The 27,215-nt window shown below is 39.0% G+C and overlaps 6 protein-coding genes across 7 annotated transcripts; 5 read left to right on the top strand and 1 right to left on the bottom strand.

Annotated features, from left to right (window-relative positions):
- Window positions 1-667: 667 nt before the first annotated feature.
- On the top strand, window positions 668-2,333 carry tmsb2 (thymosin beta 2). The gene is made up of 3 exons (XM_043256736.1): window positions 668-824; window positions 1,468-1,572; window positions 1,994-2,333. The coding sequence occupies exons 2-3, from the start codon at window positions 1,473-1,475 to the stop codon at window positions 2,029-2,031; spliced, it is 138 nt and encodes a 45-aa protein (XP_043112671.1). The 5' UTR covers window positions 668-824; window positions 1,468-1,472; the 3' UTR covers window positions 2,032-2,333.
- A 1,507-nt stretch (window positions 2,334-3,840) lies between these two features.
- Window positions 3,841-8,291, top strand: wnt8a (wingless-type MMTV integration site family, member 8a). 2 transcript variants are annotated; one of them, XM_043256793.1, is made up of 7 exons: window positions 3,841-4,247; window positions 5,948-6,198; window positions 6,299-6,332; window positions 6,424-6,562; window positions 6,787-6,912; window positions 7,018-7,160; window positions 7,276-8,291. In XM_043256793.1, the coding sequence occupies exons 2-7, from the start codon at window positions 6,002-6,004 to the stop codon at window positions 7,840-7,842; spliced, it is 1,206 nt and encodes a 401-aa protein (XP_043112728.1). In that variant the 5' UTR covers window positions 3,841-4,247; window positions 5,948-6,001; the 3' UTR covers window positions 7,843-8,291. The 2 variants fall into 2 exon arrangements, with proteins under 2 accessions (XP_043112728.1, XP_043112730.1); XM_043256795.1 differs by having other exon boundaries at window positions 3,842-4,247; window positions 6,065-6,198.
- A 531-nt stretch (window positions 8,292-8,822) lies between these two features.
- Window positions 8,823-10,513, top strand: LOC122357535 (protein Wnt-8a). Its single transcript, XM_043256935.1, has 5 exons — window positions 8,823-8,852; window positions 8,940-9,078; window positions 9,169-9,294; window positions 9,407-9,549; window positions 9,919-10,513. Exons 1-5 carry the CDS (start codon window positions 8,823-8,825, stop codon window positions 10,471-10,473), a joined length of 993 nt encoding a protein of 330 aa, XP_043112870.1. The 3' UTR covers window positions 10,474-10,513.
- Window positions 10,514-13,474: 2,961 nt separating this feature from the next.
- lcp2b (lymphocyte cytosolic protein 2b) lies at window positions 13,475-18,350 on the top strand. Its single transcript, XM_043256430.1, has 15 exons — window positions 13,475-13,755; window positions 14,328-14,390; window positions 14,525-14,571; window positions 14,995-15,060; window positions 15,168-15,196; window positions 15,297-15,331; window positions 15,427-15,628; window positions 15,737-15,807; window positions 15,906-15,969; window positions 16,041-16,121; window positions 16,215-16,260; window positions 16,343-16,400; window positions 16,706-16,780; window positions 16,938-17,093; window positions 17,819-18,350. The coding sequence occupies exons 1-15, from the start codon at window positions 13,678-13,680 to the stop codon at window positions 17,942-17,944; spliced, it is 1,197 nt and encodes a 398-aa protein (XP_043112365.1). The 5' UTR covers window positions 13,475-13,677; the 3' UTR covers window positions 17,945-18,350.
- Window positions 17,804-20,936, bottom strand: syce3 (synaptonemal complex central element protein 3). The gene is made up of 6 exons (XM_043256433.1): window positions 20,388-20,936; window positions 20,021-20,129; window positions 19,799-19,942; window positions 19,239-19,338; window positions 18,363-18,457; window positions 17,804-17,940 (listed from the first exon to the last, which is right to left on the bottom strand). The coding sequence occupies exons 2-4, from the start codon at window positions 20,127-20,129 to the stop codon at window positions 19,250-19,252; spliced, it is 342 nt and encodes a 113-aa protein (XP_043112368.1). The 5' UTR covers window positions 20,388-20,936; the 3' UTR covers window positions 17,804-17,940; window positions 18,363-18,457; window positions 19,239-19,249.
- Window positions 20,937-21,085: 149 nt separating this feature from the next.
- On the top strand, window positions 21,086-23,178 carry foxi3b (forkhead box I3b). Its single transcript, XM_043256431.1, has 2 exons — window positions 21,086-21,844; window positions 22,033-23,178. The coding sequence occupies exons 1-2, from the start codon at window positions 21,250-21,252 to the stop codon at window positions 22,593-22,595; spliced, it is 1,158 nt and encodes a 385-aa protein (XP_043112366.1). The 5' UTR covers window positions 21,086-21,249; the 3' UTR covers window positions 22,596-23,178.
- The last annotated feature ends 4,037 nt before the right edge of the window (window positions 23,179-27,215 follow it).

Raw genomic sequence — 27,215 nt, forward strand, 5'->3', positions numbered from 1 at the left:
AGGCCTATGAATGTATAAATGAAAAGTTTTTAAAGGAAGTTTTTTTATGCTGCATTTGTTACTTTACTTTACTCTTGATCAATTTAATATCCTTACTGAACCAGGAAAAAAAAATCTTATTGACTCACACACAGCGTCACGTAACACCCATCTAAAAATCAAGCCTCTTGACCAGTCTGACTGAAAAGTGACATGATGTCACGCTAATGTGAGATCCCATGACTAAGTAGGTAACTGACTGCATCTAGCCAATTAATGAGAAGATATCGGATCACCAGCGATTTCAGCCTCAAAGTCATGCATATAATCTACAATACTGCTTCACGTAACCAGATTTACCATTCATTCCTATGATTTAACCTACAGCTATATTTAAACATTTAATAGATACACGTGTAATTATAGAACAGTTAAATGGTGCTTCCCCTTGGCACGTTTTAAAATGAGACATGACTCAGGGTCTCAAGCAGTATGACACCCAGCCCCCGACAGCTGCCACACGGTGTGACGGGACCCTGCTAACCATCACATGCCCTTGTGTCCACTCTATTTGTCACATTCCATCTTTATTAATTCATCATTCAATCACGTATCGGCATCGGATGTCTGTTCTCTACGGAGCATGAATATTAACTGGATGGGCTAGAAGGGATAGGCTGACTAAAGGTCTCCAGCATCCTCCCTCCCTCTCTCTCTCTCTCCTCATAATTCCACGCCCTAGCGGACACACAGACACCAGCAGACGCAGTCTGGGTAATCTAAGCAGACACCCCGTCCTCCTCTCTGCCTACCAGCCAGTGGATACAGCCACTTTGTGCTCTTCGGTAAGTCTTTTATCCATCACAACAATAACCGTTCTCCTTTCTCTGCATGTGCTTGCGGGTTTTTAGCGACGGTACATCCACATCGGCTGTAGGTGCGGCAGCCAGAGCGAAGAGAGATATAGAAAAATGGATGGCTATTTCTCCCACGAGGCAGACACCGCAGTCTAGCATGCGAGGAAAAAGGGTGCCTGCACGCTAAAATGGAACAAAGAACAAAGATAACGTAAAGGAAGAAAGGGCATCTGGTGAAAGCAAAGGGGGGGGATTGATGTTAAGACGCACTGAGAGCCGGCTAGGTGGGCGGTTAGCATTGGAACACGACACATGCATGCTGGAACACACGTGTGCTACATGCTACCATCACACACATGCACAGAGAGAGCGGAAGCATTTCTTCCCTTAGCATCCGACTGACTTCTCACAAAAGCGGAGCGCCTTTGTAACGCAACATCTGAAATAACTCTCACAACCTAGCAGTTTAAATTTAAAAAAAAAAAAAAAAAAAACATTTTAAGGTCTTGCTGTGAAACGGCTGAATTAAAGGGAATGCACGGCGGCGCACAACCGCTTTATGAAACGCTGCAAAAGACAAAAGCAAGGTCAATGCTCTGCAAGTCACATCTGTCACATCTCTCGCCGGCAGCGATCATGTCTGACAAGCCAGACCTCACAGAAATCGCCAGGTTCGACAAAACCAAGCTGAAGAAGACCGAGACAAAAGAGAAGAACCCTCTGCCCACCAAAGAGAGTGAGTGTCTGTTACATTACAGCATTCGGTGTGTGTCTAATCAGTTTGGGTGTGGTGTAGGTCTCTCTTTTCTCCCCCGTCTGCAGTGATCTGTCTACCTTCTCTCTTTATTAATCGTTTTGTTTCAGCCATTTCTTTCTCTTCCACCTCATATCCCTTTCTCCGTTTTCCTTCTGCTCTCACTCTGCTCAGTCGGTTTTTTTAGCTTCTTATGTCAGCAGATGGGTGTCAGCTCAAAGTCCTCCATCAGCATTGCAGTACAGACATAAGCCTGCTTGCAGAATTTCCCATGTGAATAAGCATCTTATTTGTAATAATGCCACGCTCCTGCATCCACCTCCCTCTCTTAAGAACCTTTACTTGCACCGCATAGGCATTTATTTTTCTAAAGCATTTCTATTTAATCTTTTCCTGTTTTCAGCTATCGAGCAGGAGAGGAAAGGCGATGCCACCCCGTGACCTAAGAGACAAGGAGAAGAAAAGCACAAGACATGTTCTACTAACATGGCAGATATTACAATTCCTTTTTATGTTTAAAGGGTGCTATTGCCCCATGTGATGCATGGTTACCATTGCGATTGGAGTCACTGGGGCCTATGAATGGGAGTGTGATGAAGGGGGAAGAGTTGAGACAGGGTTAAATAGATATTTTCCAAATTCTGTTTAGTGCATTTGTTTTTTTATTTTTTTAAAAGGGTTTCTTCATGAAATAAAGACAAATGAAATGTAAATCAAATAAAATACCAAATATGACTCCTCTACTCAAAAAGACTTTTCTTTAGGAGCAAGTACATGATTTTTAAAACAAAAAAGGGTTTTTTTGCTCACTAAGGTTGCGTTTATTTGATCAAAAATACAGTAAAAAGTATTAAAATATTATATTAAGTTTTTTCTATTTTAAATTGTAATTTATTTGTGATGGTAAAACAACCATTATTTTATTCTTTAGTGTCACAGGATGCTTAAGAAATCATTCTAACGTACTGATCTGGTGCTGAAGTAACATTTCTTCTTGTTCTCAGTGTTGATACATTTGTGCTACTTACTGTTTTTGTGTTTTTTTAACAATACTGATGGATAGGAAAAAAAAAAAAACTGTATTTACTGGAAAAAATATTGTAACTTTACTGCAACTTTTGATCAAATAAATAAATCCTTGATGAATAAAAGTATTAATTTCCTTTGCAAAAAATTATGTTGTACCCAGACCTTCAAGGGTACTGTAAGCCACACAACGATGCTGGGGTAAGTTGTCACAGCGCAAACAGGTTTGTGAACAATACTCTTGAATTAAAACACACTGCGTCACCTGTCAGACTTGACTACATAAATATATAGGCTACGGTATAGCATGCAACTTATTAAAGTAGAAGTTGAAGATATGTATTAGAAATCATAACATTTTACCAGCACTACAGGATTAGTTACGTTTTTACTTCAAGGAAAAATAGTAAAAGTTTCCTCCTGGCGTAAACTTGACGACCAAACGTGTGTATTATAAAGCGTAAAATAAATAAAAAGTTTGTTTCGTGTTGTGACCAGCAGGGGCGCCACTATTAATAATAGCCCGATTATGTCACACCTGAAGCCACTTAGGGGATTATTGCTCATTGCGTTAAAGCAACCGTTGATGATATGCTCGACGGCATGAAATCATCCAACCAATGAGATAATATAGTTCATCTTCACGTCAAGTCATGTACCCGCGGCTGATTATCCGATACTGCGTGTATTTTACAGGGCCATTCTTGTTTTTACAATTAACACCTGCTGATGGGGTGCTAGAGGACGCGCCTAGGTCTCCTTTGAACTCAATTATTGCTGAGATGTTATTGAGAAGCGCGGCTGCGCTCTGGCGTCACTGTTCCTGGCACCCATCTACCCGCTCTCAGAACACCACGGTGCTTCTCCGACCCCTGTCGTCTTTTATGACCAACTTATCTTTCTCGAAATCCGGCATAACCAAATCCAATAAAGTAAGCTGATGAAGAGTTAACAAAACACAAATTAAAAGCAAAATGCCTTTAATTGGCTTAAATAGCCCGTTGCTCGAGCAAACACCCAACAAGCTAACCTGATCTAGTGAAGGTGCATATTAATAGTACGCCACGTAAAAACGAAAACGAAAAATTGTTACGCAAAAACGGACTTTAGCTTGTATATGCCGCTTGGTGGGCAGGGTTGTGGCGGATGCGTATCATATACAAGCCAAAAGTCGATTTATGCGTATGAACACCGGGTTTTCGTTTTTATTTGGCGTACTGTTTATACGCGTTATTTTTCGAGGCGCATAAAAAAAACGTCCAAAAAATGTTTTAACTTTACTTTGCCTATTAAAGTTCTTGCTGGAGGTGTTTTTTTTTCTCATTAAACGAATAAAACTACTAAAAAAAATGGGGCTTAGAATTTTTTTAATAATAAAAAAAAAATATGCAGATGTTTATTAGTCAATTTTCTTTCAGGCCCAAATATTTGACCATTTTATGAAAAAAAATACTTTCTTCGTGTCAAATCATACCATTTATGACGCTTCTCAAAGAACTTTTCATAGCCTTTTACATTTCAAAATCAACGGTAATAAAAAAAAATAACAGGCAAAAAGCCTTAACACGGCTAATGAACCGCACCTGAGCTTCTGGGAGTGACTCGTCAAAATGGATCATCTGTGCAGCAAGGTGAGCCGTGTTCCCTGATATGAGAAGTAAAAGATGTCGCGATCTTCTATGCTTTGCTGATGATCTTCTAGTCATTTTAGCGATTACATGGTGATTATTCTTTCGTTGCCCATATTTGTAAGTCGCTTCACTTTAAGCGTGTAAGCCATGTGCCATTGCCTTCGGTTCCATAAAACCATTCCGAGGTCCCTGCGACAGAACGTTTAGGGCACGGCGGTCTGCTTGTACCAGATCATTGTTTAATACGGGTTTGTTTTTTAACAAGTAGGTGTGGGGAATTTGGGTTTCAGGCATTTTGTAGACTTGATGATGCCGATGTCCAATTAGTGGGGATTATCCTCACTTGCGCGTCCCTCCATTGTCTTCCAGCCAGCGGCCTCGGTTCAACCATTATCCGACCATCAAATAAATGCCGCTTTGAAAAGGGATTTTGAGTGGCTAACGATTTGATTCGAAGATGTCAATACGTGGTTTCAACAATTAATCTTCCACGAGCAACAATTTCTAAAAAAAAAAAAATCACATCTCCATATAGTGTATTATTTAATCGCAAAAGTCATCGAAAGTAAAATGATGAAATATAATCGTTCTCATGATTATCCCTTTGTTTACATTGTTCAGCTGCTGATCCCCCAGTGACAAATAATAACTCGGTGTGAATTGGGTTAGGCTGTGTTTTTAATTCGTCTTACATGACACCTGATTGAATTGCCATCAGCACTAAGTTATGAAAAAAACTGTTATTAAAAACTATGATTTACGTCTCTTAAAAAAAAAAAACATAAAGCACATTTTTTGATAAACCTTAAACATGTGCAACCTAAAATGTATCAAGAGTCCTATAGGGTCAAATTATACATTTATGTATTTATTTGCAGATTAGTAGGCTACCTGTGATATGTTGCACTCTTTAATAAATCCCACTACGTTTCCAGACATTTTCACACCAGAGCTGTTCCCAGGGGATCAGCTGGTCTTCTATTAACACCACAGTGTCAGAGCCGTAGAAGTGTTACATGTTATTTGCATGGCCCTTAGCGAACGGAGCCGAATGATTTTATGGCTTTTTGTATACAATGTAGAGCAGCCCCTTACATTTCAGTGTCATTTCCCGGTAAAACACTTTCCCGAAACGTGAAAAACCAAGCCTCGAATAAAGAACGTCTATAAAGTCGAGAAGCTTCAACAAACCGACAGAAATTTGAAATGATGCACGATGGCTATATTGCAGCCTGTTTATAATATGAGATGTGGTATAGAGACTACTATTTTTAATGAACTAATAAACCCTTATTTAAGAAGGCAGATAAAAGGTCTATTCTGATGCAAAAAAAAAAAGCATGTCCAGTGGTACACGTCCAATACGGAATCAACATTCAGCATCATGAATAGCTACACTACACAACACCTTCAACGAGTGCGATGAATGGATATTAGACGAACGACTTTGATGGCTTTGGACAGTCCAGTTTATTTAAACAGCCTTTCAAATACACAAACTCTAAAAATGACTCGGAACGGACGGCGACTACCTCGAACTAAGAAAAAAACAACTGATATTAGGGTTAAAAAAAAAAAAAAAAAGCTCATCTATAAACGTGCCGAAACGATCGCTTAATGGAAGCTGGAATGAAGGGTTTAGCGAAAGTGTCAATGCTTTGAAGTGCGACTCCAGCGACCTCCTCGACGTCTTTTCACAGCGAATTGTCAAAGGTCGGGAGATGCCTGTCACTCAAAGTCGGCGACAGGTATAAATGCCTTGCTCGCTGGAGCGCTGCGTCACTCGTCTTCTGTCTCTTCTTGGGTATCCGCCTCAGTGTTTGTGCCTTGCATCTCCGCGAGAAGGGAGCGTCGAAGAATCAGGGCTCGCGCACGCAGCAATGAACCCTTGCCAGCTTTTTGCATCGTTGGTGATGTCCATGTGCTGTCACGTACTGTCGACAACAGCATGGTACAGACATTTTTAACGAATGTTTTTCATATTTCAGTTGTTTATCACTGGTGTTTGTTTGCAAAACTTACGCTTTTTCTTTTTTTTTTCTTCTTTTAAGGTCAGTGAATAACTTCCTGATGACAGGACCAAAGGTAATTTAAGTTTTCCTGTTTATGTTACATTGTTACTTAGAAACGTCTGATCGGACACCGTCTGATAATGTTCGTGTTTGACATCCATCAGGCTTACCTCACATACACCAGCAGTGTGCAGGCTGGGGCTCAGAGTGGCATTGAAGAGTGTAAGCATCAGTTCGCGTGGGACAGGTGGAACTGCCCGGAAAGCGCGCTGCAGTTATCCACACATAACGGTCTGCGAAGTGGTAAGCGCTGTTAAAATCGGATTATGATGTCTGCTTTCATTTTTCACTCTTAAAAAATAAAGTTGCGCAGACTTATGTGTGAATAAAAAAATATATAATTGCTTTTTTTTTGCACGAAAACTTATATCGCAACACTAACTATTCCAGCTTTTCACGTTTTGCTTTGGAAATGCATCGAATTGAACATGTTATAATAATTTTGCATCGTTATTTGCTTTTATTAGCCAGCAGAGAGACAGCTTTCGTGCATGCCATAAGTGCTGCTGGAGTTATGTACACTTTGACAAAGAACTGCAGCATGGGGGACTTCGATAACTGTGGCTGTGACGACTCCAAGATAGGAAAAATGGGTAAGATATTAAACATTTTTTATTAATATGAACTACACTCATATTTAATTAAAGTTACTTAATGCGTCCAGACCAATAACATTAGATCGTTTTATTATATTAAAGGTGGTCGCGGTTGGGTTTGGGGAGGCTGCAGTGACAATGTTGACTTTGGAGAAAGAATTGCTAAACAATTCGTGGACGCGCTGGAAAATGGTCACGACTCGCGCGCTGCAGTCAACCTGCACAACAACGAAGCTGGTCGACTCGTGAGTATAATCATTATTCCCTCGTTATCCACTTTCTCTAATCAAACGAAGCACTTTTATTGTGGCACTCGGCCGCGTATGGCTAATGCGAAACTTTATTTTTTTTGTATTCCAGGCTGTCAAAGCGACTCTCAAAAGGACCTGTAAGTGTCACGGTGTGTCCGGAAGCTGCAGTATTCAGACATGCTGGATGCAACTGGCCGATTTCAGAGAAATCGGTACCTATCTGAAGATCAAGCACGATCAAGCAAAGAAGCTGGAGATGGACAAAATTCGGATGAGGGCCGGTAACAGCGCGGACAACCGCGGCGCAATCGCGGACACGTTCAGCACCGTTGCGCGCACGGAACTCATTTACATGGAAGATTCTCCAGACTACTGCGTGAAAAACCTCAGCCTGGGACTACACGGAACGGAAGGCAGGGAATGCCTGCAAAGCGGAAAGAATCTTTCCCAGTGGGAGAAGAGAAGCTGCAGGCGGCTCTGCCACGAGTGTGGTCTGAAAGTTGAAGAGAGGAGGATAGAGACTGTGAGCAGCTGCAACTGTAAATTTCACTGGTGTTGCACGGTCAAATGTGACACATGCACTCAGACTGTGACCAAGTATTTTTGCGCGAAAAGGCACAAAAACCGCCGGCCGCACAACAATTCGCGAAGAAGACAGAACGCGCGTAACAGATGAACTCGTGCTTGCAAAAATATTAAGTTGTGTATATTTCCAATGTAAATATATTTTATATGAGATTTTAAGCGTTTCTCTTGCTGCATATTATTCTGCACATTGCTATAAGGATTCAAACCCCTATATTAGACGCAAGGGCTTTTTCGTTCCCACTGTCAATTGAATTGATCACGTACTGAGTTCTGATTTCTAATAAGTTTATTGTTTGCACTTTTCGCCATTGGAACACGGATTTATTTACTTACTGTTACGTTGAAAGATTGTTTTGAATATTTGCACCATCTTTTTTTTTTTTTCCTCTCGCACAGATCACTTGACAGTGTGCGATGTTTCACAAGGAGCTTGAATTGTTGTGTTTTTATGGAACTTATTTAAGGCAATTATTTTTTAACTATCACATTGTGTTTATATATATATACATATATATATTAAAATGACTTATTTTGTCGTGGGAGGCACATTAAATAATTAAAACTTAATTTCAGTCTCCGAGTGGTCGATTTCGTTGCGCACGTTTGACATCTGGTTCAAATGTTTATTGGTGAATAAACGGTGTAAAATCGCCTGAATAATGCATCAGCTCAAACGACTTTGGGACCCTGCCCGCGGAGAGAGAATAAGCTGAAGTGTATCGATATCCTTTGAAGTGCGTTGGAGGCGTTTCCTTGACTTGGCCGGTGACTGTGGACCAATAGCTTGACGCCAATCCTGTAACAAAAGGTATTCTGGCCCCTGTTGGGAGGAGTATATAACACACGGACGCGCATCACTTTCTCGAAACCGTACATTCCTTCCTATATCACTGTGGATCTAAGATAATGGCTTATATCTTCATTTGTTATTTTATATTCTTTATATGCGACAAGGCTCTCCCTGGGCACGCGTGGTAAGGCTGTATTAGCGAATTATTACCAGTTGTTGTAATGCAAACATAACCGCTCATAACGCGTTTTTTATTTTGCATTTGCTTCCGTAGGAAAATGAACAATTTGCTGATGACTGGGCCAAAGGTAATCTATTTTCTCAGCTTGGAAAAAAAGAGACCACAATACCATTTTATCCTATTACAAAATCTTTCTCTTATCTTCTTCCTGTAGGCTTATCTTACGTATGCGAGCAGCGTGCAGGTGGGTGCGCAAAGCGGGATCCGCGAGTGCAAACATCAGTTTACCTGGGACAGGTGGAACTGCCCGGACAGCGCACTTCAGCTTTCTACTCACAAAGGCTTCAGAAGCGGTAAGAGGTGTTCATGCGTGACAGCCGTTTGTCTCTTAAATAAAAAAATAAAAAATAAAAACTACATATGAATTCTTTCGACTTCTTCAGCGACGAGGGAGACGTCATTTGTCCACGCGATAAGCGCAGCTGGCGTCATGTACACTTTAACCAGAAACTGCAGTCTTGGAGATCTGGAGGACTGCGGATGCGACAGTTCAAGAAACGGCAAACTCGGTAAGAACTCGATAATTTATATTAAAAAGCTAAGAAGCTCATTTTAAACAGAAAACAATACATGTACAGTCACGACGCGTTTATCTAATGGGTTCAATGCCGTTCTTTTCAGGGGGTCGTGGCTGGATTTGGGGAGGATGTAGCGACAATGTGGATTTTGGCGAGAGGATTTCTAAACAGTACGTGGATGCGCTCGAGACTGGACAGGACTCTCGCGCCGCAGTTAATCTTCATAATAATGAAGCTGGACGTTTGGTAAGCTTGATTGAAAAATATGCTTCATATCAAGGTTTTAATACTACTTTTTGGCCGCAGTAAGAATACCTGACGCATAAACAGTAGTCCTATTAAATGAATCTAAAACACGAAAATCATGCAGCTCCGCCAGAGGGCGCCATTTTTATTTACCTATTTTATTTTTTGATATAGGCTAATTATATCACGCAAGCGATATGGCGAAGTATATTACGCGACTAAGCAGTTATGTTACCTCTTCACAATTACTCACTACTGTTCTTAACTGTTTTGCCAACTAACTTTTTAGTTGATGTTTGGAAAAATTTTGGCATGTTTATAAGGACCTATAAAGAAAAGGCTGACAATTAACAATACTGCTTGTTCTAGGCTGTAAAGGCTACCATGAAGAGGATCTGTAGGTGCCACGGCATGTCAGAAAGTTGCACAATGCAAACGTGCTGGATGCAGCTTTCTGATTTCCGTGAGATTGGCAATTACCTTAAAGTGAAGCACGACCAGGCCCAGAAACTGGAAATGGACAAGAGACGAATGCGCGCGGGCAACACCGCGGACAACCGGGTGGCCATGGCGGACCCTTTCGGCTCAATCGCCCGGTCCGAGCTCATATACCTGGAGGACTCGCCGGATTATTGTGCCAAGAACCTGAGCCTCGGGCTTCCCGGCACGGAGGGTAGAGAGTGCGTGCAGCACGGGGAAAGTCTCACGCAGTGGGAGAGGAGAAGCTGCCGCAGGCTGTGCCACGAGTGCGGTCTGCGGGTGGAGGAGAGGCGCACAGAGATAGTGAGCAGCTGCAATTGTAAGTTCCACTGGTGCTGCACGGTGAAGTGCGAGAACTGCTCTCAGGTCACTGTCAAACACGTTTGCGCGCGGAGACACGGAGGCCACGGGCACCAAAGACGCAGGCATCGAGGACCAAAATAAAACACCCCCTTAACGAACTCTGTTCTCACGAGAACACCTGCACACGCACTTTTTTCATTATTATTATTTGCTATTTCTGTATATAATTATATATTCAAATATTTTAATAAAACGAAGAAATTGAAAATGATTGTGGTCAATGCTTGTGTATTCAATAACCTTATTATGAACATCTAAGATGGAATCTAGAAATATGAAAATGCAGTTTCTATCTATTGCAAAATATAGGTAACACATTATGAAGAAAGAAACACGAACAATATACATGAATGAAAATGCTAAATAGTTTAGATATCAATGAAAACTGCTGGTGTTTAAAATTTCTGGTCATTCGGGGGTTTGAAAAACAAAAACAAACTAAAAAAAAACCCAATAAATTTGAAGTCCAAGATAAAGAACACGCGAACACGCTTAAAAATAGCCTACTTGAGTGTAATTTATTTTAAAAATCTATTTAACATTAACTCACAAAACCTTTCTCCCGTCTTTCCTCCGATTCCAAGGCTTTGCGTGATTTTAAAACAAGGTTACGAATTAACATCCACGAACATTTTCTTTGCACTGTCTGCGATTAAGCAACGCAAACTTCCTAACTGTAACCGTTGCGCAGAATGTCGCGGACGGAATAAGCGGCCTAATTAAATAAGCGATTATCAGTTACGATAGTTGCTACGCTCCTATCAGTCTTTTGAGCTCTGCGTCCCAGACACGCGCCGTCGGTGAGACCTTTGAGAGAAATTAATAATAAAAGTCATAACAAGGGTCTCAAACGGCACCACAGTAAAGAGCGTTTATTTAACGAGCGCTTTTTTGAGGGATTAACTTTGTCACACTTGGTCCTAGGCGCCTCTCTTGCCTATTCTGGGGCACTTTGATATGCGACCAGTGCGGACGGTGCGCTGCCCCGGTGACAAAAGCGTAGACAAAGACCGTAGGAAACACGCCACCGCTGGAAGGTGTTAGGCATGTTAATCCGCGCTACCGCTGTGTCGGTGTACACAGTCACACCTGCGGAAGTCACCGCGATGCATGTAAATAAATCAAAGGGAAGGAGCTAAATTCCATTATTAGTCACGTTACGAGGATGAGGGCTAATTTAAATTGTAAAACCAGGCCTTGGCTATTTCGCGCGTCAGCATGTTCCGTTTTATCGAATTGAATGTTACGACTTAATCGCGACATTTGTTTTCGTAAAGTTTATCAGCGGATTTGCTTATTGCTTGATGCGCAGTCGGTTTGCTCAGTGGGACAGGCCATAAATCTGCCAAACTGTCTGGCCTGATGAATGATGGGATATATTGGCTCCACCGGGGGTCCTGACTTAAGAGGACAGGGGGTGGCGCTCTCAGAATACAGCTAGGATGCAGCGAGTTCGTTTACTTCCCATGGCTACTTACAAGAGAAACATTTCGCTTTTGATATTAAAAAAAAAGTAGGCTACTTGACTAAATAATGCCTCTCCTTGCGTTCAATAAAAATAGCATATAAAAGCATATGCGAATAAATAAACAACTGCGGAGAAATTTTACTCAGTGTACTCTAATCAACAGAAACAAACCATTCACAGAATGCCTATTTGCCTTTCAGGATAGCATGTTTTTTTCCCAGGCCACCCTGCTGGGCTGTGATGAATAAGGAACAAAGTGGCCATCCCCTCAAATACAGTGCCATGTTGTTGTCATTACAGCCATGACCCCCGTTCCCAGCTCCTCCTTGTCTCTTATTTTACCAACCTTTCATATGGATAGAATTAGGTTGTAATCTAGCGCAGCCCTTTGGTTTAGCCACATCAAAACCTCAGCACTAACAGTGATCCCAGTCTCTTCCACTCCACAAAAGACCTATTTCCTTTTAGCTTAAGGATTCCACTTGCGCATGACAAAGACAAAGAATGCGCTGTTTCTTCATCAGAAGAACTGCCACACTCTGTACCGACTGCCCGACTTATTTGTCATTCATTAGAGGCTTCTGACACTAGTTTATTGATTTTCTTTTACACGATAAGCCCTTGTGCCTCCTACACTGGCAAAATATTGGTAAACATTAGTATATTTTAGAAAATATTATTGAGAAACATTGCGTGACACTGTCAAGTGTGCAATTTTGAAGTAGAACGATTGGAATCGTGTTGTCTTCACTACAATTTGCTTTTGTTTTATTTACAACTATGCGAAATACTTTTAGATTTTATATGCATAGAGTCAAGTTTTAAAACAATAAAGCACATTTTGAAAAAAAAATACCTATATATATATATATATATATATATATATATATATATATATATATATATATATAAAAAACCTTATAGCAAACTATCAAGAATTCATTTAGCTCCAAATGAGTATACGGTTGACCATAAATGGTGATAAAACATTAAGTGTGGTCATCTTTAAGATATCTTTAACACCTAAAACATTTGCAACGAAAGTTCCTTCTGCTTTTTATTGGCTACAAGCTGCCAGCCCTATGTAAAGCACCCTGGGGAAGCAGCTACTTCACTTTGTCAGTCCTGCTGGCCTGTGGTTGACTGATGAGTGTTCTTCAGCTCTCACCTTGGTGTTAGATTGCATGCTGTTCTGTTCCCTGAAAGATATTTCCTTTTTTTGTTTGGACAATGCAATGGACAACACGTAGATACTCCCCGGTGATGTGCGGATCTACAATGACGGAGAGCATTGCACTTTCTGCACTTTTTATGTTGTCGTCGTTTATTTGTGGTCATGGCCTAGTTATTTGCTCGTGCAAAAAACATGTGAGGCCATTTGCTTTTGATGTGTCCAATCTACGAGTGTCCTTTTGCTTTTAACATGTAATTTGCTAATAACTAAACGTGCACATTAGATTTATTACGGTATGTTTAATACGTTTACGTTACAGTGCATCAAAAGTGCAGTTATATACAAAGATATATAGTCATGCTCAGAAAGTTTTGACTTTCACATCTTTGGTGATGAGGCACTTCCTCTATACAAAGTTACAGGAAACAGGGCTGAGAGCCTGCTATTCTGTGTCAACAGTATCATCACACACAGTCTTAGACCAACTCGCCACAAGCAAGAAAAGCGCATTGCAGCTTTTAGCAAAGCGGTATACTTTAATAGCCATCATCATAGATTCTAAAACAAAAACTCAACAGCAAGAAGCATCTGCAATTGAAGAACAATCAATTTCCACTATATTAGAACAACCAATCTAATCGCAATGAGTTTTGAAAGCGTACCATCCAAGTCAGAGGTGCTTTGCTGGAACTCTGGAAACTTGGCTGATTATCTCAAAAAAGTAAGTATGCAAAATCCATCCTATTTTTCTGTTGACAAAGACACATTACGTTTATTAAAAGCGGCTGCCTGTGTTACAAAGTTTCTCATGTAACCCTCATGTCGTGTTCATTTTGAAATTAAGCACGCTTGTTGATTAAATATGTTACTGAGGTTTTCATAACAATGATGCATTTGGTGGTAAAACGCCAAATGAGACTGAATGTTCTTTTAGAGTGTAATCTTTAGAGATCCTTTTTTTTTTTTTTTTTTGAAGATCACGCTCTCAGCTCTTCAAATGTGGCTGATAGATTTCCACGCAATGTGGTTTACTGAACTGTCTGTTTGAAAGTTGTGTAAAGTTTCTAATTAACCTAGTTAATTTATTGCTGTATTTTGCAATCATTCGGTCAAATGCACCGTAATTTTTTAAAGATTTAGAAATTTTGTATTATTAAAAAAAACAACAACTTGCTTTCGAGTTGAGTGTTTGTATTAAACATGCTGCTGTGAACATGCTAACCCTAATATCTAAGTTCATTAAACGCAAACTGTGGGTCAGTTTTCAGCAATCACACTTTTTTCTGTTTTCAGATGAAACTGTTGGGGTGTGACAGAGTGGTGAAGAAAAGCAATATGAGTGGTGCAAAATTTTTGGTAAATTTCTCTATGACAAATACACTACAATATTCGACATTCGATTCTCGAACACGTTCACAGAGTGTTGTATAAAAGTATGCTCTGACAAGTCAATAATTAAATAAATACTTCATGTTTCTATCTTGTTCTAGAGCATGACTGATAAGGACCTTAAGAAATTCCCTGCAGCGCACATACCGTGAGTTTTGAGATCAACAACAAGAACAAAAAAAGTATACATAGTGGCTGGGATAAAGGGCATGTGCTTTCTGGCTCTGCTATGTCTGCATTGGCAGATGTATATAGCTGAAGCAACTTGCATTGGCAGGAAATGATATCACATAATTTTGTTAGTTGGGATTTAAACCCACTGGCAATATATATATATATAGACACTATATACTATATAATGTAGACAATAGCAAGAAACTGTCAATTACAAGACAAAAAAAGAGCCTGCAGAAAGAATTATCAGTGAGTCACCTAAAAGTCACCACTAAGACACAGTTTATCTGTTAATACTGTTTTACAATACATATTCAAATGGCCTTTTAAGCCTGTGATAATCTTTCTCTTGTTACATTGCTCTATATTTATTTACTTCTGTTTTTCTATTTGGAAGATTTATCACAAAGATCTGCAGAGATATCAATCAGAATATCAAACAAAAGAAGACTCTGTTTCATAGGTAAGCAAGATCACGCTTTGAAACACTTCATAAACAAAGCTGAACTGCCTCTACATGCATGAGAGTTTGTCATTTTTAATCCTTTGCATTTTTAATCCTTTGACTAGATCAGATCATCGGATGCCTCCAAACCAAGGTAACTCTTGTACAGCTACATGAACAGCTGCAGTTATTTAACCCATTATATGCACTTACCTAAAATTTCTCTACATTTATTTCTTTAAAAAAACATGCAGAACCTAATCCAGGAGGTTGGGATTCTGATGAATTTGTAAGTTATATATGTTATATAATGCAATGTTATACTTAAAAAAGTCCCCTAAACACACTTTCTATTAAATGCAAAATATGTATGTATATTTCCAGGACCAAGATGAAAGTGACAATGACTATGAAGAGCCGGATAATGCTAACGAGTTTGAAGACAATTACATATGCGCAGCATCATGTGAAATTGAGGATGATAAGGATGATGAGGATGACTATGAACCACCTCCTACCGAAACGCCTTCTGAATTCCCGCCTCACTTTCGTGTTGCCAAGCCTCTTGGCGATGGTGATTATTTAGGTAATTCACACTAATAACACAAATCACTGATATGTACATAAATGAAAGAACCTCTGTATCACAGTCGGTAAAATTCACTCACCCGTTCTGTCGTGTGGCTGTGTTTAGACAGCGGCCCACGTGGTTCTGCAAGGCCACATCAAGACAAGTCAACGTCTCTTCCCAGAGGGCTTTTGAACGTAAATAAATCGCATTAGACTAAATGTATCTAAATGGCTCTTTTTACAATAAACGCTGCAACTAGGGTTGTGCATAAGATTACTGTCTTTACTTTCAGATATCTAAGCCTCCATCACGACCGGATCCCTCTCCACACAGGCCTTTCATCCCCCCCAGTCAATGTAGGTGAATTTAACTTAACCCTCTATTACGAAAGCATCATCTCTGAACATTCTGCGAATCACATCCACAGGCAAACCTGGTATGCCAATGATAGATCGGAGTAAGAAACCTGGCTCATCTACTCCATCAAAAAAAGAAACTGGTAAATCAGGTAACCTTCTTTTTGTATTTGTGCTACCTTTTGAATTGTATGGCCATATCACTAAACATTTGAACTTAAACCATATCGTTCTTATCCTCACAGCAATAAATCAAGTGGCTCCGAAATCAGCAATTTTACCCGCACAAAGGTGCGTATCTTTATCAACAACTTTCATTCTGTTAAAGTCAAAGAGCAGTATATGACCTACAGATTTTCAATCTCCAACGCAGATTTAATGTGCAACAGAGGGATGACCTTCCTCCTCCACCCGTAGAAATGATGGGGCAGGTGAGTACAATCACATTACCACAAACAATCATGAGAACAGGCATCTCACAATCCCACAAACCATCCAGGAATTTAAAACACGCAGTTAGACTTGACAATCACAAGATGGCGCTGTTGTTACACGAGGTCCTGCGGTGTGTTTAACAATGAAGCAAAACAAAAGAAATGCAAGCCTAGTATTGCTTACATGCCTCGTGGGTTATTTTAAATCATAGAATCTATAAAATGTGCTTCCTGATGTAATACTAAATGCAGACACGTGCTAGTTCACAGTGTAAAGACTGAATGTTTTTATGCACATTTAGGACATGGATCCACGGTGGTATGTCGGGCAAATGTCACGAGGAGAAGCTGAAGTCTCACTCAGACAGATGAATAGAGTGAGTTCCACCAGTAGAATGTTTTAAAATGATCTAAAATGCATCTCTTCAAATAGTTATTAGAAAATGTGTAATTTAAAGATGTCATAAAAATACTTTGTATATGAAGAGAAAGACATAACAGAAACAAGGCGACACACACATTGTCTTTCTATAGGATGGCACTTTCTTGGTGAGAGACAGTTCAAAGGGCTGCACAGAGCAGCCATACACACTCATGATGCTGTACCAGCAAAAAGTGTACAACATCCAGATCCGTTTCCTTGGAAACAGCAAAGGATATTCCCTGGGCACGGGCCTAAATGGTGTTGAGGTAATAGCATCTGTTGATTCTGACAGAAACGTCAGTCTCAAATAATCTCCTGATTAACCCTGCCATGCCTGAATTTGTTGAGTATCACATATGATATGTTTTTTTTTTTTAATCAGAGGCCCAAACAGAGTGAAAATATGCTATTAAATGCTGACATTTAAATAATCAAAAACTAAGCTAAAATTCTGATAGTTTGTAATGTAATTAAAATATTTTTTACATAACTAAGGTTAAAAGCATTTTTCTGTAAGTATGCTGTTACTCTATAATATCTTGGTAATGTTATATTGATATACAAAATAATTAAGAGACATAATATGAATGTTCCTCATCATATTTGATATATATATATATATATATATATATATATGTATGTGTGTGTGTGTGTGTGTGTGTGTGTGTACAGATAATAAAATAAGTTGCTTCAGTATATTAAGTGTTTACCTTAAAATATTACTAAAAGTATAAGTTGCACAGAAAAAGTCATGTTTACCACAACCTGATGATGTTTTTAAAATTGTATTTACATAATTGTAGGCATTTTGCTTGTTGAAAAAAAAAATATTCCAATTAGAAGACAGAAGACAGCTGCTGCATGCCTATACAACAGTTTTGACAAGGTTTAGTTACGGTTAACTAGGGTTAGAGTGAAGGCTGTGTTTAAGATCAGCAGCAGTGCTGATTTTTGTTCTTTGAAATTCTTGTTCTGTGTGCGTGTGTCTTAGAATTTCTCCAGCGTCATGGACATGGTCACGCACCATATGAAGACCCCACTGATTCTCATAGATGGAATGGAGCGTGGAGCCGGACTTCATCGGCAGTGCTGCCTCATGCACCCAGCAGGTTTCTGACCCACAAAGCAGAAAAGCAATCTAAATAATGCCGACTGGATTCCAGCGTCAAACAGACTTTGATGGAATTCAGAAACTTTGTCTGGTGAAGTAGCACAATTGCAATCAATTGGCAAACAACACCATGATATCTAAGCATTGGAAAAAGTATTGCAAGACTAAATTAACAAATCATATACGGTTTAATTGTATACACTTAACAATTATTGTTAAAATCAAGAAACATTTTTAGATTTAAGGACAGATGCAAATGTACTTATATATTACTATAATGTAACTCTTTAAAATGCACATTTGTCTTCTCTTAACTAAATATTTCTTTTGCTTTTAGTGTTTTGTAATAAATTGTCGTGTTTAAGTAAAAAAGCACTTCTCTGGAGTTACATATTTAGTCTTCCATCGTCTGTTGGCGGCTTACCCACGCTGGGGTTTCCACGTCAGCCTGGAGACAAGCCATGTTATCAGGGTGTGTGAAGCACACGGTCAGGTTACACTGCAGCAGCTGGATCTTCACTGAAAACAAAGGGTGTAGTGGTTGAACATACAGCAAGAAGAACACAAGGAGAGACCCTCTCATTCCATTCTATGTGACTGAAACATAACCAGCTCCAACAGGTTATGTTTACTGTAATCAAAGTGCATAAATAGAAGCATTCTGTTATGTATTATGCAAAGGTTACTGTTAACGTACACGTTAAAGGAAAATCTATCGGTTTATTATCATTTTTCAGTAATCAATCTACGGCTATAGCAGGTTTTTATACAACTATAGAAGGTCTAATCCACAAGTAACTGTCGAAATATTTAACGATGTTTAGTCCTACTTAACTGGATATGCAGGGCTCAGCAATAGATGTAGCCAACATGTTTTCTTGCCAAACCTAATGGCTCTATGACATAATAAACTCATAATTGACAGCCCTGGAGGATTTGTGGGATGTTCTGAGTGCTGATATGTTTGTGTTAGCATTGACGACGGGCACAGATTAATGTCTTAGCGCTGACTCCTCGTTAACTGCCACCCTTGGCAAGGGGGCCACATTTTCTTCAAAATTTGCTCATGCAATACCCATTTCAAAGCCACCAGAAGAATTTCTGCCAACACTCAAAAAAAAAAAGAGGAACTATTAAACTGCCAGCACATTTCAGAATTGTCAAAACATGAGTGTTTGGAGATGATTTTTCAAACTGTAAAGTATATTATTATTACATTTCATAAGGTAATTTTAGAATACTGTTAAAAAATAATGTTGGGATTTGGCCCAACAGTCACTGAATTATGACAAAACTTTACCTTCCAATTGGTCAATCAATTCCGACAATAAATCCAACTGCTTCAAGATATAATCCAGGCCATCTGAGGAACCGTGTTCGCTGTTGTTGGTGGATTCCATCTGTAAGTCCATTACACAGAGGTAAGATAATTAAACTTATACATTACCAATTATGCGCTCTCTTTCTGTCTTAAATGGATGACGCAATACAATAAGATGTAAAAATCTTAGGTAGTCTTAAGTAGCATACCAGATTCAACACATTTTACAATCCTCATGAAGCTCAAGTAATTTTAATAGATTTGTCAAAAGGTTTAATAACTTTATCCAGATTTGTAAACACAATAAATCACTAAACCCATTTGGAAGAACACAGAAATCAGATTCACAATCAGCATGCCTGCTTTGTTGACATCTTTATTCGTTTGTATGAGTGAATGAACCATGTTAAATTACAAATATTTGGTGGCACCGAACAACTCTGGCACATCTAACTCCATTAGCTCGAGCAACATTAACATCATCTGTTCTACATTAAAGCATTAAATTTTTTCTTGGAGAATATTAGTATCTTCCGCACCAGGATGATCGTTTTTAGCTTGTCCATCAGCACAAATAACAGCTTTGCAGTTGAGAAACTCATTCTCCAGGTTTTTGAGGGATTCAGCGAGATCTGGATTGGTTCTGAGAACAACCATATCATACGCCATCCAAGACAGCTTCACTGAGGACAAAGAAAATGGTTACATTTTTATTCACAGCATTATTATTACATTCAAAGCGGTAGTTGTTTGCTATCTACCTGAAACATTCTCCATTTGTTCGGTCATCTTCTCCAAATGTTGATTTAGTTGTAACCTCTCACGACTGAAGTCCTCACATGACCGGACACTTGAAATATCGTCAGACATCTAAAAACCAGCAAACTCCGTAACTCCCCCTGGACTGCTGTTTCTTAACCCTCAACGTTAATATATATATTTCGCGATAAATTAAATAAAACCACGTTTTACACGTGCATAACGCTATTCAGTTCTCCTTTTTCGTTCATTCGTTTTCTGTCATTCAAATGTAACGTTACCTCAGGCCAAAGGCACGTTGTTTTACATTGAGCTAATAAATGAATACACATGTAGTGTGGATAAAAAGTACTAATTTAAGCAAATTACCTTGGTAATGTAGCGACCTGCAGACAGTTTGTAATATTTGGTGTTTTATTCCAATCGCTGACGGTTAGGCTAATCCAGAGATGTGCTGCACGAGCAAGGCACGCGGTACGTAGATTTAACGGCTCTCACGCGCGTACGTTCAAATGCTGTACCTTGTTGAATAAAAATTTCGCTTTCTTTTAAATTATCAAAATGGCTGCGGTAATGAGACATCCGATTTATTTACTCGAATCGGCTCTTCAAAATAGTTTGTTTCAAAGAAAATATTAATAAAACATCAATTTATTATTTTACGTCATAACGTCACCTTTACGTCCCTTAGCCAGCTGAAACAATGAAAACATATAAATAAATGTTATACAATAATAAATGCAATACAGTTTGTGATTATATTAAAATCTCCTGGCTAAAACGTTTCTGTATGCCTGAATTAATTACAACCAACATTTTCTATAAGGGAAATGAATTGATAGTAGTGGACAGTTTCAGGAGTTTTAGATGGCTGTAAAAAAAAAATTCCAGTGTGTCAGGCTAAACCCTGTGAATGCCTTCAGGTGATGGTGGTGCTGCTGGTTTGTGGATGGGTGGGTGGGTGGTTATGGGGGCTGTGTCAGGAAGAGCCTAAACTCGTGGAAGGTTAGAAAAAAGGTGGGACTTAGGCGGTGCTACATATGCATAAATAAAACAGGTGCAACAGGTGATGATGTTGATACAGCAGAAGGAAGCACAATAGCACTAAGAGAGGACACTCGCAGGACAACCCTGGCTGGAAACATCTTAAAGTTCTTAAATATAGTAAAAAAAGAAGTACGGCTCATTTTAGAGAGACTTTCCAAGTGGAACACTTCAGGATCTCCAAACAATGACATCTTATGAATCTCAAGGTCAGTCTCCGACAAGATGTGGCCCTCAGTTCCCAAGCTTGGGACAGGAGCCTCCAGAATTGAGTCTGTACAGCGACAGCTACTATCCACCACCATCACTGCCGAGTCCACAGCGTACAAATCCTTCCTCGTACGAGCTCGGAGACTACGCCGCCTCATCGCCTAACCCCTACCTCTGGTTCAACAGCCCGGGGATGAACAGCGCTCCTTATTTGGGTGGATCGCCTGGCCCTGCAGGACCTCCTTTTGTCCCCCAGCATTATGGTATGCAGAGGCCGTACCTGGGACCTGGGGGACCAGGTGGTCCTGGTGGTGAACTGAGCTGGTTCTCCATGCCTTCTCAGGAGGATCTTATGAAGCTGGTCAGGCCACCGTATTCATACTCAGCTCTTATTGCGATGGCCATACATGGTGCACCAGATCGCCGCCTCACTCTAAGTCAGATTTATCAGTATGTGGCAGACAACTTTCCTTTTTATAACAAGAGCAAAGCGGGATGGCAAAACTCTATTCGTCACAACCTTTCACTAAATGATTGTTTCAAAAAGGTTCCACGAGATGAAGATGATCCAGGTGAGTGTTTGTGTCTCTTTGATTGTTATTAAATTAAGTTAAAAATGCTTTTTACACAGTATTAAATGTTATTTATATAAATATCAATATATATATATAATTTGTAATAAATGATTAACACTATATAATGACTAGATATTTTTTGATCATCGGACTGTATTTAATGTAATTTATCTCTGATTTTAAAGGTAAAGGTAATTACTGGACCTTAGATCCGAATTGTGAAAAAATGTTTGACAACGGCAACTTCAGACGCAAAAGGAAGAGAAAGTCTGACAGTCTCCCAGAGAAGATCAGTTCTGGAGGGAATCTGAACTCAGAGTCAGGAGACAGTAATGGCAGGGGCAGCCCAAAAAATCAAGCTGTTGACATTTCCACTTCGCCTGAAAAGGGCCCTTCACCCGCATCCACGGGTCCGTCACCATGCTTGAGCAACTTCCTGACTGAGATGTCTGGTGTAGCTGGTTCTCTCGACATGGAAGGAGATCCCCTGAGTCGTCCCTTTGCACTCAGTTTGCCGGTGGACGGAGCGCAGAGAGCTTCACAACCCACAGGGTTTGGCACTTACTCCCCCAGCTCCACGGTGTCCGAGTGGGCGTCACCTCTGCCCCCGCCGCCCCCCATTTCCCCGTCACCCTCACACTCCGCTTTAGGCTACAGCGGGCCGGCTCTCAGTCAGTTTAATGGGCATTTCTACCCTGGTTTGAGCTCGACGGGCATTCTTTACCCTCGGGAGGGCACAGAAGTGTAGGAAGGGAAGCTGGTGACAGCCAAAACAGAAAAAAAGACTGAATGATCAATTGACACCACAGACTCTGGGGGCGAGATAAAAAACTGTTGTTTTCCTGAAACTGTACACTGCTTTTGGCCTAACTGAACTCCTTTGAGTTCTGTGGGCACAAGATACGAATGAATTCCCACAGGAATGGCCTAGTCAGCATGAGATATGACAGGCTGACTCTAGCAAAGGCCCCTGTAACCAGCAGCTCTGACCTGGGGTCAGCTGCTGACACCGAACCATTTTACACACCTATCTAATTCTTACTTAACTCATATTACTGACACTGAATTCGAACACCTGTAGTGAAGCAGTAAAGACGAATCACTTCTGTTGCGGGCAGAGAAACTCCAGTGTGAATACATACGATGAAGCAGATTTTCTTCTGCTGTATGCTGGTGTTGTCATGTGATACTGTCGGTCTTTGTATTTTATGTGTTTTATGTATAGTTGTAAAGTTGGGTATGTGTGAATGTTGGAGTGTATTTTATTTTACTATGAGGTCTTTAAGGGTGTATATTGCTTCATTTTTTAATAAAATATATTTAAAATAAAACTGACTTGTGTTTTTCAGCTAAATGATGTTATTTTACAATCGGTTTGTGCTTTATTAATATCAAATACCTTTTCATTTTAAGACACTCAGATTTAGAGTGTCCATGGAAAAAAAGAGATGACCTTGAAAGAACTATAGAACTAGTTTCACCAGGTCACTTTAACTGTCATTACTCCTCCTCCTTTTTTTTCTCTGGAGACTTTCACTTCGTATTATGTAGGCTACTGCTGAGCCCATGGTTTTTGACAGCGCTTATACTTAAAATTTGTCAGCCTTTGTATTCATGTGATGATGACATGAGAGATAATATGTTGTAAAACAGCACAGTAGCCGCTCGAGATAAGAGCTTGATATTTTTGTTTAGTTAACAGAAAATTTGATACAGCCAGGAGATGACTGATAGTTGACAGATTCCTTCATGTTCTGCTATGATTTCTGTTACATTCATGTGCAGACAGTGAGATGATGGAAATATCATATATAGTGGCTTCAAAAAACATAAATGCCGGGATGAATAAATTCGTAGGTTTGACATTTTAAATATATGTTCAAATATAAACATACTGTGATTTGCCACAGCTCTACTAAGGTCTACGACAGATAAAAACAAGAGTCATTGCAGTCATGCTGAAACGCAGTGAGTGAATGTAAAGTTTTCTGTATATATCCCATTCATGATTTGAATAAATGTTTTGTTTTCCATGCTGCTAAAAGGACCAACAGTCAACTTATGCTTTGCCAAGTTTTGGGAAGGATTTCTGCTAAATTATCTTTCCGCGAATCAACTGCAATGATTGACACAGACATAGTGATAACCATTATTGTAGAGATTGCCACGGATGGGGCCAAAAATAAAATAAAAGTCAAAATAAAAGTCAAAATAGATTTGTGCACTGAATCCTTACTAAATACCTTTTTACTTGACTTTTTAAAACAGTTTATTTAAAGATTTGTTTTAAACACTATCCCCTAGTTTCACAGACAAGGCTTACACCTAGTCCCAGACTAAAATGTATGTTTGAGATTTTTTATTCTGAAGCAAGTTTATAAAAAAATACTTAAATGTCCTAATTGATCTATGGCCTAATCCTGGTTTAGAATAAGCCCTGTCTATAAAACCGGGCCTATGTGTTTTAATAAGAGTTAATAATAGTAATTTGAATGCATTTTTATTTTCAAATAATAAAAAAAAACTTTAACAACCTTAATTTCATTTTTCAATTATCAATTTTTTCACAGATACAGTATTTACGTTTACATTTAGCAGCTAATTTTATCCAAAGCAAAAGAAACAATTAATTTAACAAAAGAGTAATAATATGTAAATACTATAAGTCTCGTTTAGTGTCACACAGAACACATTTGGTTTTTAAATAATAAATAAAGAGAAAACAAGTAGATGGAATAGAAACAAAATGAGAATGCTAGTGTTACAGAGCAGTTCCCAAGCTTAAAAAGAAAATAAACAGAAAGAAAACAGAACACTAGTGTTAGAGGGTCATTTTTAAAATAGATAAAAAGAAAACAAGTCCAAAGGATAAAACAAGAATAAAAAATGACAGTGTTGGAGGGTATTTTTTTTTTAATAATTAAACAAACTGAAAATGATAGAATAGAAAAAGAATAGAGAACACTAGTCTAAAGAGCCCCTTTAAAAAAGGAAAGCAAGTAGAAATAGAATAGAAAGTGCAAGTGTAAGTGTGCCAGGATTTAAAAAAAATAAATATTAAGAAAGTAAAATAGAAATAAAATAGAGAGTGCTTGTGTTTTAAGAAATGTGTTTTAGCTGATTCTTAAAGAATTAAGACAAAAACAATGATACAGACAAACAGAACAGTTTCTGACCCTTGATTCTGTTAGTGGAGTATACAGCCCGGAGCATTTTCTAGAGCAGCAGTGGTGTGTGTGTGTGTACACGTGTTTGAACTTTCAAGATATCCATAAAAAAAAAAAAAGCACAAAATGTCTACTTGATGGAGAACTTTGTTTGGCAACTTTCACCAAGTTGTTAAGGTCACCAACGGACATATTGTATCAGTAAATCAGTTACCCTGTGAGAAAAAAAAGAATTCATTTGTTTCTGACAGTCTTTTCTGACTCAAGGGAACCTTTAAGCAGGTAGAAGTTTACCATGAAGACCTCACCTCAGATCATATAACTGTTTTGCATAACAGCTCGCGCAACACACCCCAGGAGATCGCGGAATTCCATTTTTTAACAATTAATCAAATCTGGGTTTCACGATTTTCGTCCCCACACTCTGTTTCATGTGCGCAAACAGAAGCGCAAATTCATAAAGAATGAGCCCTCAAGCAAATGCTTGCCCGAGAGAATTTCCTCTTCACATGGGGAAACTGATATAGTACTCAATCTGTGGATTTATTACTAAGGCCATTCCTTTGATAAGGTGACATGCAAAATACATGTCATTGTTCAGCAAACCAAAGAATCATTTGCGCCACTGCGTTTATCTGTGAGATCATTTCTGTTGGCCTGTGAACCTTAAATGTTTCAAGGAAAAAAGAGAAACATTATTCGCGCGCACACACATATCAACAGCAGAAAAAAGTTATTATAACTGAAAGGTATGCATTTAGCTAGTAGTATATTTGCATATGTCATATATCCTTGCTTATTTTGCTACTGTATTTATGCAGGAGTGCATAAATTATGTTGCATATCATATACATTTCCATGCCAGTCGACCGGCAGTGGCAGGTGAAAGTAAGGAAGAAGAACTTGTTCTACTTTGTACCGTCTGCCTTAAATGTGCCAAAAAAAACACAAGGAACACTTACAAAACCTAACAATAAAGCGAATTTAAGGAAAGGTGGCTTTTGGGTGAAAACTCTACACCCTCTCACTGATGTAATGATGCAAATCACCAACTGCTTATTTTGTCATTTGGAAATGCTCCGTGGTTTTTTTTTTCCCCCATCTGTATAGAGATTTTATAATGTTTTCTCACTAGACAGGAATTTACAATTATCGAAGTCTCCCTGGAAATTTAAATACACCTTTAGATTTTAAATCAAATGATAATAAATGTTATTCTGTATAGGCTTGTATATGCATAAAGGTCTGCATGAATTCATTCATTCATTTAGCAGGTGCAAAGCAATTTACAAGTGAAAAAAGTCTGTCCTGCGATGTGCAGATGAATATTATATTTAAATCGGCCATCTCCTCCCGTATATTTCACAGTAAGCTGTTTCGTTAATTCAAAATAAAAGCAGAAAACATTCATTTAAAAGATATAACAGCAACAAAGGCACTCATGTTGTTGTTTTTTTAATCACATAAAAATAATTTGTTACGAAAGAATGCAGGCACAGATGAGACCACAATTAAAAAAACAAAGCAAACACACAAAAAACCAAAAAGTCTACAAAGACATCAATCTGTTCCACACAGGTGCACACTCCCTCTGATTTGTTACAGCAACAGGTCAGTAATCTCTGATCATCACAAATGTACATTTGTGTTTGACTAATTTGACTAATGCATTTTGTTGACTTATTTCACTGGATCTACGCTCAATATCCACTCATCAACCGCACTCTTTCCTGTAGCCTTGGGGCAGAATTATTTCTCAACAGTATAATGTGATTAAAATCTATAAATCTTCTGTTACACCTGCTGCCTGTTGTGTGGCACACACCTGTCTTTCAAACGGAATCTGCCAAAACAATGTGCTCGAGATGCTGCTGCTGTATTCCAAGAACAGATTTTATGACATTATTACCAGCCAATAACAGTCAGTCGTGGTGCCCTTTACTGGCTTACAAGAAAAGTACAATGTTGCGGTCCCGACATGTCTTTCTTAATTATCTTAGATAAACAATAACTTTTTCGAACATACTGTATGTCTTGGAGTTTTTACATGTTATGAATGGAGACATAATTATTAGTTATCCAGGGTTGATGCCTTGTCCACAGTGTTACTCGGTCTGACATTTATTCTTATTTCCGACATTCAATAACAAACAAACAAAAGAAATTCAGACTGTAACAAATTTGTTATAAATGCTTCATAT

Source organism: Puntigrus tetrazona, chromosome 14 (assembly GCF_018831695.1).
Source record: "Puntigrus tetrazona isolate hp1 chromosome 14, ASM1883169v1, whole genome shotgun sequence".
NCBI classification, from domain to species: Eukaryota; Metazoa; Chordata; class Actinopteri; order Cypriniformes; family Cyprinidae; genus Puntigrus; species Puntigrus tetrazona.

What these genes read in the sequence shown, in the direction of transcription:
- wnt8a (XM_043256793.1), top strand. Translation starts at nt 6,002, where the DNA reads ATGCCTTGCTCGCTGGAGCGCTGCGTCACTCGTCTTCTGTCTCTTCTT. An exon ending in ACATAACGGTCTGCGAAGTG is followed by an intron (nt 6,563 to 6,786) that starts GTAAGCGCTGTT and finishes TGCTTTTATTAG; the next exon opens with CCAGCAGAGAGACAGCTTTC. An exon ending in CTCCAAGATAGGAAAAATGG is followed by an intron (nt 6,913 to 7,017) that starts GTAAGATATTAA and finishes ATTATATTAAAG; the next exon opens with GTGGTCGCGGTTGGGTTTGG.
- tmsb2 (XM_043256736.1), top strand. Translation starts at nt 1,473, where the DNA reads ATGTCTGACAAGCCAGACCTCACAGAAATCGCCAGGTTCGACAAAACC. An exon ending in CCCTCTGCCCACCAAAGAGA is followed by an intron (nt 1,573 to 1,993) that starts GTGAGTGTCTGT and finishes TCCTGTTTTCAG; the next exon opens with CTATCGAGCAGGAGAGGAAA.
- foxi3b (XM_043256431.1), top strand. Translation starts at nt 21,250, where the DNA reads ATGACATCTTATGAATCTCAAGGTCAGTCTCCGACAAGATGTGGCCCT. An exon ending in ACGAGATGAAGATGATCCAG is followed by an intron (nt 21,845 to 22,032) that starts GTGAGTGTTTGT and finishes CTGATTTTAAAG; the next exon opens with GTAAAGGTAATTACTGGACC.
- syce3 (XM_043256433.1), bottom strand. Translation starts at nt 20,129, where the DNA reads ATGTCTGACGATATTTCAAGTGTCCGGTCATGTGAGGACTTCAGTCGT. An exon ending in ACAAATGGAGAATGTTTCAG is followed by an intron (nt 19,943 to 20,020) that starts GTAGATAGCAAA and finishes CTTTGTCCTCAG; the next exon opens with TGAAGCTGTCTTGGATGGCG. An exon ending in AGCTAAAAACGATCATCCTG is followed by an intron (nt 19,339 to 19,798) that starts GTGCGGAAGATA and finishes ATGGACTTACAG; the next exon opens with ATGGAATCCACCAACAACAG.
- LOC122357535 (XM_043256935.1), top strand. Translation starts at nt 8,823, where the DNA reads ATGAACAATTTGCTGATGACTGGGCCAAAG. An exon ending in TCACAAAGGCTTCAGAAGCG is followed by an intron (nt 9,079 to 9,168) that starts GTAAGAGGTGTT and finishes CGACTTCTTCAG; the next exon opens with CGACGAGGGAGACGTCATTT. An exon ending in TTCAAGAAACGGCAAACTCG is followed by an intron (nt 9,295 to 9,406) that starts GTAAGAACTCGA and finishes CGTTCTTTTCAG; the next exon opens with GGGGTCGTGGCTGGATTTGG.
- lcp2b (XM_043256430.1), top strand. Translation starts at nt 13,678, where the DNA reads ATGAGTTTTGAAAGCGTACCATCCAAGTCAGAGGTGCTTTGCTGGAAC. An exon ending in TGGCGATGGTGATTATTTAG is followed by an intron (nt 15,629 to 15,736) that starts GTAATTCACACT and finishes GGCTGTGTTTAG; the next exon opens with ACAGCGGCCCACGTGGTTCT. An exon ending in TTTCATCCCCCCCAGTCAAT is followed by an intron (nt 15,970 to 16,040) that starts GTAGGTGAATTT and finishes TCACATCCACAG; the next exon opens with GCAAACCTGGTATGCCAATG.